The sequence below is a fragment of the Hippopotamus amphibius genome, chromosome 17 (genome assembly GCF_030028045.1).
Source record: "Hippopotamus amphibius kiboko isolate mHipAmp2 chromosome 17, mHipAmp2.hap2, whole genome shotgun sequence".
Classification (NCBI taxonomy): Eukaryota; Metazoa; Chordata; class Mammalia; order Artiodactyla; family Hippopotamidae; genus Hippopotamus; species Hippopotamus amphibius.
Genome location: NC_080202.1, coordinates 24,727,640 through 24,743,581, shown reverse-complemented (window position 1 = coordinate 24,743,581; position 15,942 = coordinate 24,727,640). Strand labels below are relative to the sequence as shown.

At 34.3% G+C, this 15,942-nt stretch overlaps 1 protein-coding gene across 3 annotated transcripts in view; it reads left to right on the top strand.

The window, feature by feature from the left end:
* Positions 1–15,942, top strand: part of VMP1 (vacuole membrane protein 1) — a 107,751-nt gene that overhangs the window by 1,971 nt on the left and 89,838 nt on the right. For all 3 annotated transcript variants that reach the window (XM_057714289.1, XM_057714287.1, XM_057714290.1), the window contains exons 2-3: positions 13,462–13,563; positions 15,452–15,587. In XM_057714289.1, the coding sequence (XP_057570272.1) occupies positions 13,488–13,563; positions 15,452–15,587 (212 nt within the window). In that variant the 5' untranslated portion in view covers positions 13,462–13,487. The remainder of the gene's footprint in view (positions 1–13,461; positions 13,564–15,451; positions 15,588–15,942) is intronic.

The following is a 15,942-nucleotide window of genomic DNA, read 5'->3' as shown; positions in this document are numbered from 1 at the left end:
CAGTGATTAAGCGAAATAGTAAGTGTGAAATCACTATATAAATGAAAATATGGTGATATTATCATTTTACTCTGAAAGCAGGAAATATATCCGTGCAGAATACTGTTACTTTGCATCACTTCAAAATTTGGTATTTTATATTGTGTTATTTATCTGAAAATTTTATCACACACTTTTCTGAGATGATCTTTGCCCTCCTTTTGAACACAATAAAAGCTAATTGGGAATAGTTTGAAGCTGTAATCCACTGTATTAGTCACCTTGGTTAATAAGTAGGTGATTTGAAAATGAGTTTAGTTTTGCATTTGGGAGTTTAGATTTGATCTTTTTTGAGTTTAAGGTATTATCACTTAGGAATTTCCAAGTGCAGAGAAAGCTGAACTTTTGGGTGCTTACATATAGTTAACTAAAGCCTTACTTACTTATATTACATACTTATATTATTTCACTGAAACCTATTGAACGCAATGTTTAGAATTAGAAGCAACCTCTATGAACACAGAGTTAGTCTTCTCACTTAACAGAGGAGAAAATTAGGGCCCAGAAACAATCAGTAATTGGCTTGCCTGAAGTCATATGTCTTAAGTAGTGCCAGAACCTGAACTGGAAATGAGGTCCCAAGTGTTCTTTCTTTCTGCTAAGGTTGTCTCCAGGCATCTTTATTTGGTTTGGCAATACTTCCTGGTTTGCATGAAAATGGTTTCTTACATATTAAAGGGAACTATTTGTGTTTACATTTTTTTCCCTTTTTAGCTGATTTAGTCTTGTAAATTCTCGGAAAACAAAAACTACTCTTGGCAAGATTTGCAGTAGAATGGAATAAGGATAGAAAAAATTTAGTTCTGTTCTTCAGAATAGTTATTCTGAGTTCATGCTTCATTGCTATCAGGTATCAAGGTGTCTTCTTTCTGACAAGTGGAAAAGACAGAGGATCTTTGTAACACATGTCTGTACCGAGTGAGTATTGTTGCTAATGAGTAGGAGGAAGCTGTATTAATTTCTTTGCTCCTGATAAAAAAATTTCCCTAAGCTGTTTGTAATTTTAATATAATTATTTTATTCTGGGTCAGTAGCGACTGTAGAATAGTTAATTTTTTGTCTTGTTGAGAATCCTTTTGCTTCCATTGATTTCACAAAACTTTAGTCTCTGACTATAATTTAAAGAGTTTGTCAGTATTCCAGAAATAAAAAATCTTTTCAGTAGGTCACTGTGGTGTTTTCTCTTGTTCTTGAGGTTCATTAATAAAACCTTGGTCTTTATAGATTTTCCTGGAAGGACTACGTAGATAGCATTAAAAGCCTAGGTAGGCTATGAATTTAGATTGCCTTAGTTCAAATTCCAGATCTATTACTGTGCAATGCTTGGGCTAGTTACTTAACTTCTTATTATCTGTTTCCTCCTAGATATTGAAGTTAGTACATATCTTTATTGTTAGGCTTAAGGGAATAGACATCAGCATTTAGAACAGTGCCTGGCATATAGTTAACCATGACTGTCATGCCATCGCTATCGCATGGCCTACCAAGCAGTGGCTAAGAACTTTTTCCCAAACCTCTTTTGAAAGCATATCTTTGTGTTCCTGCTTACTTGATTATTTTTTGCTCATTATTAATGAAATTTCAGTAGATATATATGTGTATATTCACAGTTCATGAATATTTTACAACATACGCAGGATTCTAAACGAAATGAGTTGTTCTTGTAGGCCATCTCTCAACCTTTTTGTGTTATTAACGGTTTACATTATATGTGTAAACCATAACACAGAATTTTAGAATTGAAATTTGGGGGTTTGATGTTAAACGATGTCTTCTAGAACTTACTTTCTTTGCATGAGAAGGTCATTTTGCACTGATAGCTGTTGTCATATTTATCTGTTCATTCATCCAATTAGTGAACAAACATCTTGTGTCTTAAGCCTTTTACCAGGTTCTGGGAAAAACAGTGGGAAACAAATACTAGTAGATATTTTAGTTATGAGCCTGACAGAGAAAAATAAATAAATACAAAAATGAAAGAATAAGCACAGTGTAATAAATGTTATGAAGGAAACAAAACAAGGCTCTGAGAGAGAGTTAATGTGGATGTGTGCTTGTTTAAGACTCTAGTACAGTACATGGAGAATATAGTGACGTGGGATGAGGTAGGAAACATTCATGGTCCAGGTTATATAGAGCTTTGCAGGCCATGGAAATGAGTTTGGATTTGATTTTGAGTGTAATTAGGAAGTCATTCTACAGTTTCATAGTAGGAGAGTAGTATGATTTATAAGCAGTTTACTCTTGCTTATATATGAAGGATGAATTGAAGGGGACAAGAGTAGAAAAGGAGAGAGACGTTGGGGTCCATTGCAGTAGTCCAAGTGAGAGATGAAAATGGCCTGGACCAGAGTGGTGGCAAAAAAATGGAGAGCTGTGGGTGGATACTAAATATATCTGAAATAGGACTTGGTCCTGGATTAGATGTGAGGTGTAAGGAAGTAAGAAGAGTCAAGGATGAGTGTGCTTCTGGATTTAGTAACTGGGTGGATGGTTGTGCCAAGTACTGGGAGAGGGAAGATTTGGGGAGGACCAGGTTTGTTACAAAACGGGGGATGGGGAGGGAGAAGAAAGTACATGTTAAATTTGAGGTGCTTAGGAATCATCCAAGTACTGCTATTAGATATACAAATCAGGAGGTCAGGATGAGAAATACAAATTCAAGCTAGTATTTTAAACCGTGCAGATAGGTAAGTCACTTGGGGAGACAGGGAAGAGGAGAGGTCCCAGGTCAGGTAAAAGAGAGCTGGCAAAGGAGACTAAGGAGTGTTTAAAGAAAGAATGATGGGGTACACAAAACTCATAAAAGTTACACCTAGAGAGCACTAGACAGATGAGGGACGGGGGGAGCAAGATTTTCCCCTTTTTTTCTTTTATGTTTTATATTTTAGAACATGTGAAAGTCTTTGCTTATTCAGAATTCTCTTAAGAAATGGTCAGCTGTGTCAAATGCTGCTCTCTGGTGTAGATGAGGACAGAATAAAGTCCAGTAAGTTTGACTTGGTTGACCTGACTAGCTACTTCTAACCTCATCATTTATTTGAGTCTGGTCCCTTCCAGAAACTTTCAGGTCACCACATTCAAAAAGTATTTAATCAAGAGAATATATAAGATTCTTCTTAAAAATTTTAAAGATCTATTTAGAGGAGTTTTTTTATACTTTTTTTTTTTCAATTTTTTCTTTAAAGTAATTATAAAAAGTTGCAGAGATAGTACAGAGTATGATTGATAGGTGTATGATAATTGCATGTTTAGTTGTTTTTTTGTTTTGGTTTGGTTTTTTGGTTTTTTGGGCACGCCACGTGACATGTGGATGTGGGATCTTTGTGCCCTGACCAAGGATCGAACCCAGGCCCTTGGCAGTGAGAGCATGGGGTCCTAACCACTGGACTGCCAGGAAATTCCCTAGAGGAGATTTTAGTACTGCTTCTATGGGGCAGAGGAATTTTCTTTAATTTTTATTAAATAATCAGAGAGTGTCTCTAGTATCTCTGTATCTATGAAACTGTAATTTTTAGAAATTTAAGTGTTTGAATTTATCAGTAACCTTAATAACTGTTGGTAGGTGAAACATGCCAGACAGACTCCTGCCTTAAAGTCTTTGCACTTCTTTTTTCTCTTTCCCTACAGTGCCCTTCCCTATATTTTCCCATGGTCCTTTTCTAATGTCAAATTCTCAGAGAAAGCTTCTCTGTCCACCCTGTTCAATATTGTACACAAATACATACATATGCACACATACCAAATTTCTTTATTTTTCATTTGTAGTACTTCTATCCGATATATGTTTGAATTTTTGCCTTTTCACTGCTGTGTCTCTAGCATCTCACACTGTACCTGGCATATAGTATGTACTCAGTAAATATTTGTTAAATGAGTAAATCAAAAATTTATTTTCATAGCTGTATAATATTTCACTGTGTAACTGTACCTTAATTTATCTGTTCTCCTGACAATGAACATTTGAGTTGTTTATAGCTTTTGCTATTAAGACCAATGTTGCTAAAAATATTATTGTACATATTGGCTCTTCACATGTGCAAGAGGTTCTTTTGGCTGTATACCTAGGCATGGAATTCTAACAAGGGTGTGCCAATATTCAACTTTACAAGTTGTTTCCCAAACTCTGCTATTGTCATCCTTCCTAATTCTTGCCAAAGGAATGCATGTAAAGAGTGATGTAGTGGATTATAAAATTGATTGTTGGATTACAGAATGGTCACAGATTCTTCTCATCATTGTACGCATACCCCTCTGCGATATGATTTTACTTCTAGAGTCCACCCCTTGACTCTGTACTTGGCTGTGTGACTTGCTCTGGCCAAAAGAACATCAACAAGTGTGACACAAGGAGAGACTTGAAAAGCACTTGTACATTGGGGCCTGTCTTCTCTTACTGCTGTTTTGAACCCAGAACCCACCATGTGAAAAAAGCCCAGGCTAACCTGCTGGGCTGTAGAGGATCAGGTGGAGCAAAGACAAGACATCCCAGCTTAGACCTGCCCAGCTTAAGAGCCAAGCTAGCCCAGACCAGAACTGCCTAACCTTACTCGTAGAATCATGAGAAATATTAAATGATTTTTTTAAGTTGCTAAGTTTTGGAGCTAAGTTGTTAATCACAGCAGAAGATAATGGATACACAACGTTGTAAATCAACTATACTCCAATAAAAATTTTTAAAGAAAGATAAAGGATACAAATGATACCTCATTATGATCTTGGTTTATATTTTTTGGTTGTCAGTGAGGTAAAGTAGATCCTTCTGCTACGAACTACCTCTTCGTGTCTTTTGCCTATTTTAGTTTTGTAGGATTATTTATCTTTTTCTTAATAATTTAAAATTCTGTGGATAATCTACCTACTATTCCTTTTCAGTTATATGTTTCTCTGCTTTGTCTTTTCACTTAAGATATCTTGTGATGAATTTAAGTTTTAATTTCAGTATTGTCCAGGTTATCAGTCTTTTTCTTTATGGCTAGCTCTTATATGTATCTTAAGAAATCCTTTCCTACCCCAAGGCAGAAAGGTATTTATGTTTTCTTCTAAAAGTTTTGCTTCTTGACTTTTAAATCTTAAGTCCATTGGGAATTAAATTTTGTGTGTGATTCAAAGTAGGGGCCCACATTTTCTTTTCTTTAATGGATAATCAGTCTGAATAGTCTCCGCTTTCCCCACTGATCTATCTTGCCATCTCTGTCATGTAGAGTTCCAGATATACAAGAATCTTTTAAGAAGCCATCTTTTCTGTTTCTTGGTCAGTTTGTCTATCTCCATACCTATAAAACACATCTTCATTATTTATTACTTTAACATATATATAGAGAGATAGATATGCCCTGGATTCAAGACCTTTGTCAGATACATGTATTGCAAGTATTTTCTCTCGTTCCGTGGCTTACCTTTTTTTTTTTAAACAGTGTGTTTCAAAGAGCAAAAGTTTTTAAACTTAATAAAGTCCAGTTTATACATTTTTTTCTCTTATGGTTCATGCTTTTTAAATCCTAAGAAATATTTGTCTACCCCAAGATTGCCAAGATTTTTCATGTGTTTTTTTTTTCCTGAAAGGTTTATAGGTTTAGTTCTCACATTTAGATCTATAATCCATTTCAAATCAGTTGTTACATATGAGAGATAAGGCTCAATGTTCATTTTTTTCATAAGAATATTCAGTTGAGTAGACATTCCTTTCATCATTAAATTGCCTTGTACTTTTGTTGAAAGTAATTGACCCTATATATGTGGGTCTATTTCTGTATTTTGTTCTTTTCCACTGATCTGTATCTATTCTTTTGTCAAAACCACACTGTCATGGTTACTGTAGCTTTATAGTAAAGCAAGTCTTGAAATCAACTAGTGCAAGTCTTCCAGCTCTATTCTTTATCCAAATTGTTTTAGCTATTCTAAATTCTTTGCATTTCCATATGATTTTGAATCCACTTGTCACTTTCTATTTTTAAGAAATGCCTGCTTGAGTTTTGGTTGAGATTGCATTAAAGCTATACATCAGTTTGAGGGAAATTGACATAGTAATGATATTGAGTCTTCCAAATGATGAACATGATATATATTTTCCCATTTATTTAGGCACTCTGTGGATTCTTTTAAAAAATTTTTTAGAATAGATCTTGTACATATTTTGTCAAACTTACCTCTAAGTGTTTTAGATGCTGTTGTACATGAATTGTTTAAAATTTGACTTCCAGCATTCAAACTCTTAGTTGCAGCATGCATGTGGGATCTAGTTCCCTGACCAGGGATCAAATCTTGGCCCCCTGCATTGGGAGCGCAGAGTTTTAACCACTGGGCCACTAGGGAAATCCCTATCAAGTACTTTTTTGATGCTCCCCAACTGTAGAACACTTCAGCTCTAATCTTTCTCTTTCCAATTTATATCCTTTTGTCCAAATTTCAAAATCTGTTTTATAAATGATAAATTTTAGAATTATCTGGATTAAATCCTTCATTATGATATAAATAATCTGAAGCATGTACCTTTGTTTTTTGAAAATATTCTGTGACTTAACTTTTCATATTAATGACTTGTATAGACCAGTTTATATTCCTCAGGTATTTAGGAGCAATAAAATAGTGAGGTCTATTAAGCAATCTGAATGTAAAATTTTGTCAGAGAAATATACAAACAGTAATAACCTGCAAATGAGTCAGTTTGAGTAATGAGAAGCAATAGAAATGAATGTTCTCTTAATTCTATTAATGGGGAACATCTGTAAATACTAGGGCAAGCTAAACCTTTAAGACTATTTTTTGCCTTTTTTTTTTTTCTGTGACTCCAGAATTCCTTGGTGAGAATTGAATATATTATCATCAGACCTTTTTGTGTAGTAGAAGAAACATTGAATTTGGACTGGGGAAAGTGAGGTTGAACTCTTACTTTGCCATTGATATGCTGCTGAGTTGCTATTTGGGGCCCTTTGAACCCTCAGTTTCTCATTTGTAGAAGGCAAGTGTAAAAATAACTGTTTCCTACAAAGCATTGTTAGCATCATATTAGCTAACCTATATGCAACCTATAAATCACTAACCAGAAGTAGTTGTTATTTCAGAAATCCAGAACCTTGGCCTTGGGCTGGGTAGGATTCACAGGCTACTAGAATTAAAGAAAATTATAGCAGTCTTTTACTCTGTGTTCCTGATATGTGAATGAGGAAAGGGAGAATCAGGGTGTGACATGACATTCCGAATGTCTCTCGGTTAGCTGAATCTTCCAAATCTAGACTGTTATTCCTTTTACTATCTTAATTCTTGACCTTACTCTTACTACCCCATCTTTTTAATGAAAATGTTTTGCTAACATTGCATTGGTTATGAAAAACTGAATGAACATTTAGAAGTAGATTGAGAGAAAATAAAAAATGGGATTGTTCAAGTTGTAATTTTACGTTATGCATTTTCCCTATGAAAATAGAATCGTTTTTACACATAGGAACATAAGATATTTTTACATATTGGAAAGTAAGAGATGAAGAAACCTTCCCCAAAAACCTATCAGACTTGCAAAAAGAGAGTCCCTAAAGCATCTTCCAGGTTGTATCTTTTTAAAATTTGGATTTTTACTTAAAATTTTATCTAATTAAAAATTAGATCTGGAGCAGTGGCCTTTTTCAATAATTAGACTATGATGCATTGACTATACTTTACACTTCACTTCACTTAATTAAGTTGAGGGACATTTTAGGCCAGAGAAATACAGACTTATAACCTGCTAACCCATTATTAGGAGATTTATTGAGATTTTGATTGCTTTTAAATTGTTACCTAACTTGGGATTTTAATTTTTTTAATTTCCCCCAACTTTAGAAAGTTCAGAAAGATTCAAGGAATGTTTATCATATATTCTCATTCAGATAATGAATTTTTAGAGAATACATTATTAAATTGTCACTACCATGTGATAGATACTCTCTGGCTCTCAAAGCCAGATGATCTGATAATCACTGTGATACTATGCATGGTGTTGGAATTATCTTTGTCTTTATACTCCTGCACAGTAGAAAACTATATCAAAACCTCACTGGTCAAGATATAGTTTCACTCAGTATTTATTTGTTAAGTTTCCAAGAATAAATTGCAGTTTTTTTAATAGTTTTATTTTATTTATTATTTTTTAAGCTCTTTATTGGAGAATAATTGCTTTACACTGTTGTGCCAGTTTCTGTGGTACAACAAAGTGAATCAGCTGTATTTATACATATATCCCCATATCCCCTCCCTCTTTCGACTCCTTCCCCCCCCATCCCACCCCTCTAAGTCATCACCAGCTATGAGTTGACCTCCCTGTGTCATGCAGCAGCTTCCCACTAGCTATCTATTTTACATTTGGTAGTGTGTATATGTCAGCGGTTTTAGGGAAATCTACAGCTATTTCGAAATAGTCAGTGACTGGATGTACTAAATAATCCAATCAAGGACCCACACTCTGAAAGCAAGGTAGGTTACTGAAAGATATAATATTCTCAAGTTGGCTGTCTTTGTATGCCTTGTATGAGAAACACTGTTTTATTGAGAAAGGTTACTTAATATTTTTGTGAGAAAGTAGAATCATTTGGATAGATGATTTTCTTAAAAGGAAGTGTGTTCATTTTATTTTGGAATTCGGTGACAAAGAAAATTACAGTCAATGGTTTCACTACTCTATTTTCTTTTTATCTTCATCTTGTTAAATTCTCCAGTATCTCTTATATTACTCAGTGAGTTGCCATTTTCATGTCATTCTTAAATGTTTTTTGTGTCGCTTTGGGGAACTCACAGTAATTTAGTATTACATTGTTTTTGCATTACAAGTGTAGCTAATGTTTAAAATGAATGGAGTATTATAGTCGTAGCACACTGGATGTACAGCCTACAAAGAACCTTTGTGAGCTGATTTTAGCAGTATTTTCTGAGCACTTCTGCCAGAAACAAAAAAACTCACATATTTTAATATCGACCTTAGATTTTATGTGCTTCAGCTGTATTTAAAATCTGCTAGTTACAGCTTTTTAAAGCATTTTTTGTATCTAGATATATCTTCACAATGAAAATTACTTGATGCTTTTTTGTTTTTGTTTTTGTTTTTAAGCTTTGTATTGGAATATAATTGCTTTACACTCTTGTGTACTTGATGTTTGAATTATGCTTCTTTCCTATTTCTGTCTTCTCATCCCATCCAGAGACCTATAGAGCTTATTTCAACAATTTCATTCTCAGAAACAAAACTAACTTAGATGCATGCCCTTCAAATTGATATTACAACAGTCTCACTGCAAGGCTGCATGAATGTCAGGAATATGTCATGTGCTAGATTCCTTTTTGAGATGATTTCAGTCAAACAGGCTAGTAATACTTTGGATTTATTCCCACATCCAGGAATCTGACACTGTTTAGTAACAAATTTCCAAAATTTATGCTACTTCATTAAACTGTGAAGAGTGGCTCTCCTTAAAAATGATTATCTCATCTTACCCTAGCTACATTGGCTAGAGCTTTTTTACCCTGTAATAATTTTTAACAGATTGTCCTTATGGTACTTTTTTCAAACTGTTTGCGTTGATGAAAAATAATTTATGTTTGTTATCCAGCATAACAAACTAAGATTTTTCTGTGGATGCGTCTGTAGAAATCAGTTGTGCAGCTCTTGTATAATGTAGAAATATGGAAAGCAAGTGCCTATAAGTGAATACTTGGGTGGGTAGTATTGACTATGATTATTTTGGAAAATTGTGACATTCTTGGAAAGGGTGTGGAGAAGCTAACATTAAGCGCCTGCTATGTGCCAGACTCTGTACAGGACAATTATATACAATTTTTCTTGAAGTAGAGAAAATAAATAACTGAGAATTCCCCAAAGCAACACAAAAAACATTTAAGGATGACATGAAAATAGGAATGGGAATATTTTACAAATTAACTCAAGTGCTAAGGCTTAAATTACTTATCCAAGGTTATGCAACTGGTAAGTGATGTTGGTAGGATTCTTTTAGCTCCAAAGAAGTGAAACTACTTTCAGTGGGAGGGTGAACAGGATTAGAATAGCATGGATGCATTTAGTCTTGGAGTGTGGAGTGTGAAATGCTGCTTGCCCTGATTTGGCCTCAAATAGACAAATTGGCAGCTTTGGGGCACTGAGTTTATGTTCTCAGTTCTGGATGCTCGAGTCCAAAATTAAGGTGCTAGCTTTCTTCCTGGCTTGTACATGGCTGCCTTCTTGTTGTGTCCTCATGCGGCCTTTCCTTTGTGTGTGTGCAGAGAGAGGTCTCTGATGTCTCTCTTCTCTTCTTATAAGGACACCAGTTCTATCTGATTAGGGCCCCACCCTTAAGACCTCGTTTAACCTTAATTACCTGCATAAAGGCCCCAACTATAAATACAGTCACATTAGGGATGTGGGCTTCAGCATATGAATGGGGGGGAGAGGCACAAATTCATCCCATAACTAGCATGTTCTCCCCTTGTAGAGTAATTGTGGCATAAGAAATATGTATTTGGTCTTTGTCCCAGTTCCTGGCACAAAGCTGCTAAATCCCTTGTAGTTTTCCTGAGTAATGTGAGTGATAGGAACATCTTTTCTTCTAATGAGGCAACTTTTGTTGGGCCCCTAGCTACCTCCAGGATGGGGACTAGTCACCAAAAAAAACCAAGGCATGGTTAGAGGATTGGAACTTTCAGCCTCATTCCCCAACCTCTAGGTAGAGGAGTGGGGCTAGAGACTGGAAAATATTTTTCAAAAATTGTTTTCTAAACTGTGAATTAATTTTGTTTGTAAAGAAGTAGGCGGATTAAAAGAAAATAACTTAGTCTCCTAGGTTATTTCTTACAAAACAAAATTCCACACTATTTTTTTTTCTAGAGAATTTTTTGAGTAGGAAATGTCTGTAGGCTGTTTTTTAGCATATTGTGTAAGAACATGTTATTTGCTTAAATAAAAATTCCTGTTGAAATGTCTTTAAAAACATCTTTGAGTAATTGCATAATACCATTGTTATTAAGTAAGAACTTAAATGGACCCAGGTTGTTTTGAATAAAGTTCTTTCTGTCTCTTAAAGATGATACTATGGGAAAGAGTAAAACTGGGGAAATGAGCTCAATTATCAATGTTTTGCAGGGGGAAAGGTTTTAGAATTTTTTCTTCATAGCACATAAGCTCTTTTGTGCCTTTCATCACAAATTAATTAAATTTTATTGTGATATAGGTGAATGGCTATTCATCTCTAAAATGAATTGCCTACAGAATTTGGCTGAACATGAGTTTGCACAGTTTTAAGTATTTAGAGGACTGAAGTATGGCTTCAAGTTGAATGATTGGAAGATGGAAAATCTTTAACTCATTATATGGTCCATTTCAAATATATTCAGTTAATTTTATTAACAAAACTAGAAAGCATGATTTGTGGAATAGATTTATATTTTGTGAACTTATTTTGATGCTTTGATCTTATAGATTTTCACAAATTATCTTCATCTTTCTTTTTTTGTAATTGCTTGTCTTTTGAAAACCTCTTCTCAGAAGTATGACTTAACTTTGCAGAAGCAAATTTCAGCTTCTGTGACTACTCTGCGTGTATTGCCCTCTGAGCTCCAATACTTTCTCCTGTACTTACTTTCTCCTTATCATCATTTTAACTAGTATGTATTGAGTTCACATAAAAGGTGAGAAAGTATACTAGTATTTTATGTATATTTCATTGTTTAATCCTCAGAGTAACCCTTTGTGTGTCATGTTGTCTCTATTTTACAAATTAAAGAAACTGATATTCAGAGAGATTTAAAAACTTGCCAAAGCTCAAAATAGATTCTTGTGAAGTTTGGGTTTGAATTCAGTTCTGTTAGATTCTAAAACCTGTTTTCTTCCCACTAAGTTATTTACTGTATATCTGTTTCATTGTTTTATATTATGTTTGAAGTCTTGTGCTCATCTGGCTTCCCTACTAGATTATGATCTGCTGAAGGACAAGAATCTTGAATATTCACATTTATATCTTCAGTGCCCATTACTGGCCCCAGAACTTTTATAGTGAGTGTTGAATGAAAGACACAGACATCAGTGATACGGTAGCAGTGAGAAATGTGCTGTGAAGTAGTTTCTCTAGTATAGACAGATTCTAGGTTTGCATCATATACCTCCTGCCGTTTCAGTGTATTGCCATTTAGAGTTATACACACACTTGCATGCCCAAACACACACTCTCATCAATCCTGTGGAAGTGAGAATTTTTGTTCTTCTTTTGTAGATCCAGAGAATCAAGGTCTAGAAAAAAATGAGACTTGCTTAACATCACACAACTAGTTAGTGGCAAATCTGATATGCAAAGCCAGGTTTTAGGCTTATAATCATCTACTCCATCCGTCTGTGCTAATGGAAGCCTATATTTTATTTCCTGATATGTCTGTTTATTGAGAAATGAAGGCAACAAAACAAAGGTGTCCACAAATGGATTGTGTCTAAAAGAAGAGACCTTCTGTTGGAGTGGTGAATGTATGCTCTTTGTTCAGTGTTTATAGTCTTTATACTCTTTCACTTATTTTCCTTTCTGAGGCCTAAATTGTGGTTAGAATTTTAGTCAAGGGATAAAATAGCTCCAACTAACAAACTATAGGAAGATTGAACCTGTGACCATATCATGTTCTAATCAGCTGAGTCTAAGGGTAGCAGGACTCATGGCACATGCAGAGGACTCAGCACTGAGACTTCGAAGTGATGTGCTTTTTGAGTAGAAAAATTCGCTTTACGGGCACCTGAAGAGTGATACAGGCACAGGTAATCTGGTGCTTTTTGTCTAGAATACTTATGTCAGCATAACTTATATGTTGTAATACAGGGACTTAAAGTAAAAATTTACACCTATACCTGTAGTATGAATAATGCTATGAAGAGTACATTTAACTTATCTTAAACATTTAAAATTTTCACCTTCTGTGCCCATATAATTTTTTTTCCCAGTAGAATTGTTTCCTAAATAAAATTGATCTTGGGTCTGTGTGTCAACGTTTTTGACATGTTTGATAATATATCCTTTTTTCTGAGTAATGCTGAAAGGACTGAAAGATTGGTAGAATTTGAGTAGTGTATATGATATTCAATTATGAATTAGAAGGACTTTAGACCTTATAGGTTATCAGTACTTGAGGGTGCTAGTATTTTATATCCTTCTGTGGACAAATTGCCTCCAAATTTTAATCTGGAAAATCACTGAGGTAACTGTTTGGAAAAGGATTACAACAACATGGCTTTTGTATTTTTAATACTTCTACCAGCGTTTCTAGACAAATTATTAAATCTTGATTATAAAAGAGAAAATTAAGGTGTAAACACATATTGAGATGTGGCGATTACTACCACGTTGTTTCTAAATTCAGTTTCGTTCAGCCACAGATGCAAAGCAGAAGTATGTAACATATCACTGGATTTTATTTTGTTTTTATTAGCTCCTCAAGAGTTATTGATCTATGAAATGGCAGAGAATGGAAAAAATTGTGACCAGAGACGTGCAGCAATGAACAAGGAACAATATAATGGAAACTTCACAGGTGAAGTATGGTAGTTTAGAGGGAGAAGATATATGGGTTTAAATTATATCCTTTTCATTGGAATAAAATAGGAATATATCTAATATTTATTTTCTCTTGTTAATAAAATAATACCTTATATAATAAGCTGACACATAAAATTCTTATAAATTTTGTAAAAGATTATCTTTTGTTTCATCTTCATAGTAAATTAAACTGTGGGTGTATAAGGGCCTTTAAGGTAGTTTTTCACAGTGATAGCAGAAGCAGCCTGGCCATAGTCACATCAGTAGTGTTCTAGGTACAATATTATTTTAATCTTGTGGTGTGGTAAATATTTATTTGGCTTTGTTTGGCGCTCAGTTTTATCATGCTATTTGGTAACTTTAGAAGTAGATTATAAATTTACTTATTATGCTAATCCTAATTTTATAATGATCCAAAAAGTCAGAATGTGATTATTGTAGATTTATTTTTAAATTTTAGTTTGAGACAAATAAATTTATACTTCAACCGAATTAAGAATTTGTGGTAAATTTCATTATATTTAACTCTTATTCATACATTTACCCTGAAAATTACAGCTATTATTTATAGAGATAATTTAAGTAGGAACTCTCCTTTATGTGTTTAAAAGAAAATGAAAGGTTTTCCTTTTCTGTTAATTGTAATGGTTTTCTTTTTAACTTCTAAATCATTTGGCATCTCAAACACATTGCAAATAATACTTCAGCATGGTAATATTATATCACAGAAATTTTCTTCTATTGGAAGAACTGCAAGCTGTCTGAAGTAGTGGCTTCTATTTGTTTATTTTGATCATTCCATTGCCTTGCAAAACATTTTGCAGCACTTATCGATGTTTGCGTTACTTTGGTTGTCAATAAATTTTGCATCGTTTCACCAGAGTTTCAAGATTCGGAGATAAGCATTGCATATATCATAGTCTTGTCTCATTAGGAGCTTTTGTGTGTTATTTTTTCTTTCCTTCCTTTCACCAAGCACATACATTTATATATTCTTCCTCTACTGCCCACCTCTTTGGAATTTAAAGTTAATGTTAGAATGACACACTTTCTCTTCTGTACCATGGTGTATGTTTGTTTGGGGTTTTTTGCTTAATATTTCCTAGAGATTGTGCACGAAGAACTTATTCTTTATTACGGCTGCCTAGTATCCCATTGTGCAAGTGTATCATATTTTAATCACTCCTCTGTCCTATGTTGGTAACATTTGTTTATAATCTTTTTCTAGAACCAATAACACTTCCTTGAATAAACTTGTATAAAAGCCATTTCTCCTTACACCTAATCATTCTTGCAAGTGGAATTATTGGGTGACAAGGTGTATGCATTTATAATTTCAAGAGAGAATGCTGAGAGAGTTACTGTTATTACCAATAACTAACTTTAATTGCACATATACATACATGTATTAACTCATTTAATCTTTACAAGATCCTAAGAAGTAAGTACTATTTTATCTTCATTTTAGAGAAGAGAAAACTGAGGCATAGAAGGGTTAACTAGCTTGCCCAAGGTCACATGACTAGTAGATGGCAGAGCCAGGATTTGGAACCAAGTAGTTTGCCTTCACATTTTGCGCTCTAAACCACTTTGCTCTATGATACGATGTTAAATTGCCCTTCATAGAAAGTGGGGTAATTTAATATTCCAGTGATGTATATAAGAAAAGAAACTTGGGTCCTGACAGTAAAATAATTCCAAAAATGATGGTAAGAGTAGAAAAGCAGGACATAGCCTAGACTTGTCACAGTGTAAACTAGATTGTTTGTTTTTTGAGGTTTATATTGTAGTCCTTCAAATGTGGGATGCGAAGGTAGGTGAATTTTGAAAGTGATTGGAAAAAGTGAGCATCCTGTTTTAATTTCTGCACTAATGTTTTTCAGACCCCTCTTCAGTGAATGAAAAGAAGAGGAGGGATCGGGAAGAAAGGCAGAACATTGTCCTGTGGAGACAGCCACTCATTACCTTGCAGTATTTTTCTCTGGAAATCCTAGTAATCTTGAAGGAATGGACCTCAAAGTAAAGAATCTCCCATTACCTTTTATATAAACTGTATTTACTAATTTTAGAAATCTTCAACAGTATCCTACTCCCTGCCACCTGCTCTATCAAAAGAGATTAATTGAATTTAAAATGTTATAGGAACTTATTTATTTTCCTTTTTATGTGTAGTTTGAAGAAAAATGGACTAGGGAAACTTGTTGCTATTTTGTTCACTGGATTATTACAGTTGACCATGGTCTCATGTTGAATCTTTTAAACGGAAGCAGTAAATACAAGAAGTGTTTTCTTCTGGCTTTACCTTCAGGAGAAATCAGACCTATGTACATGCGATACCCTGATTCTCTAGGAGGTCAAGGTTCAGGATACGTGG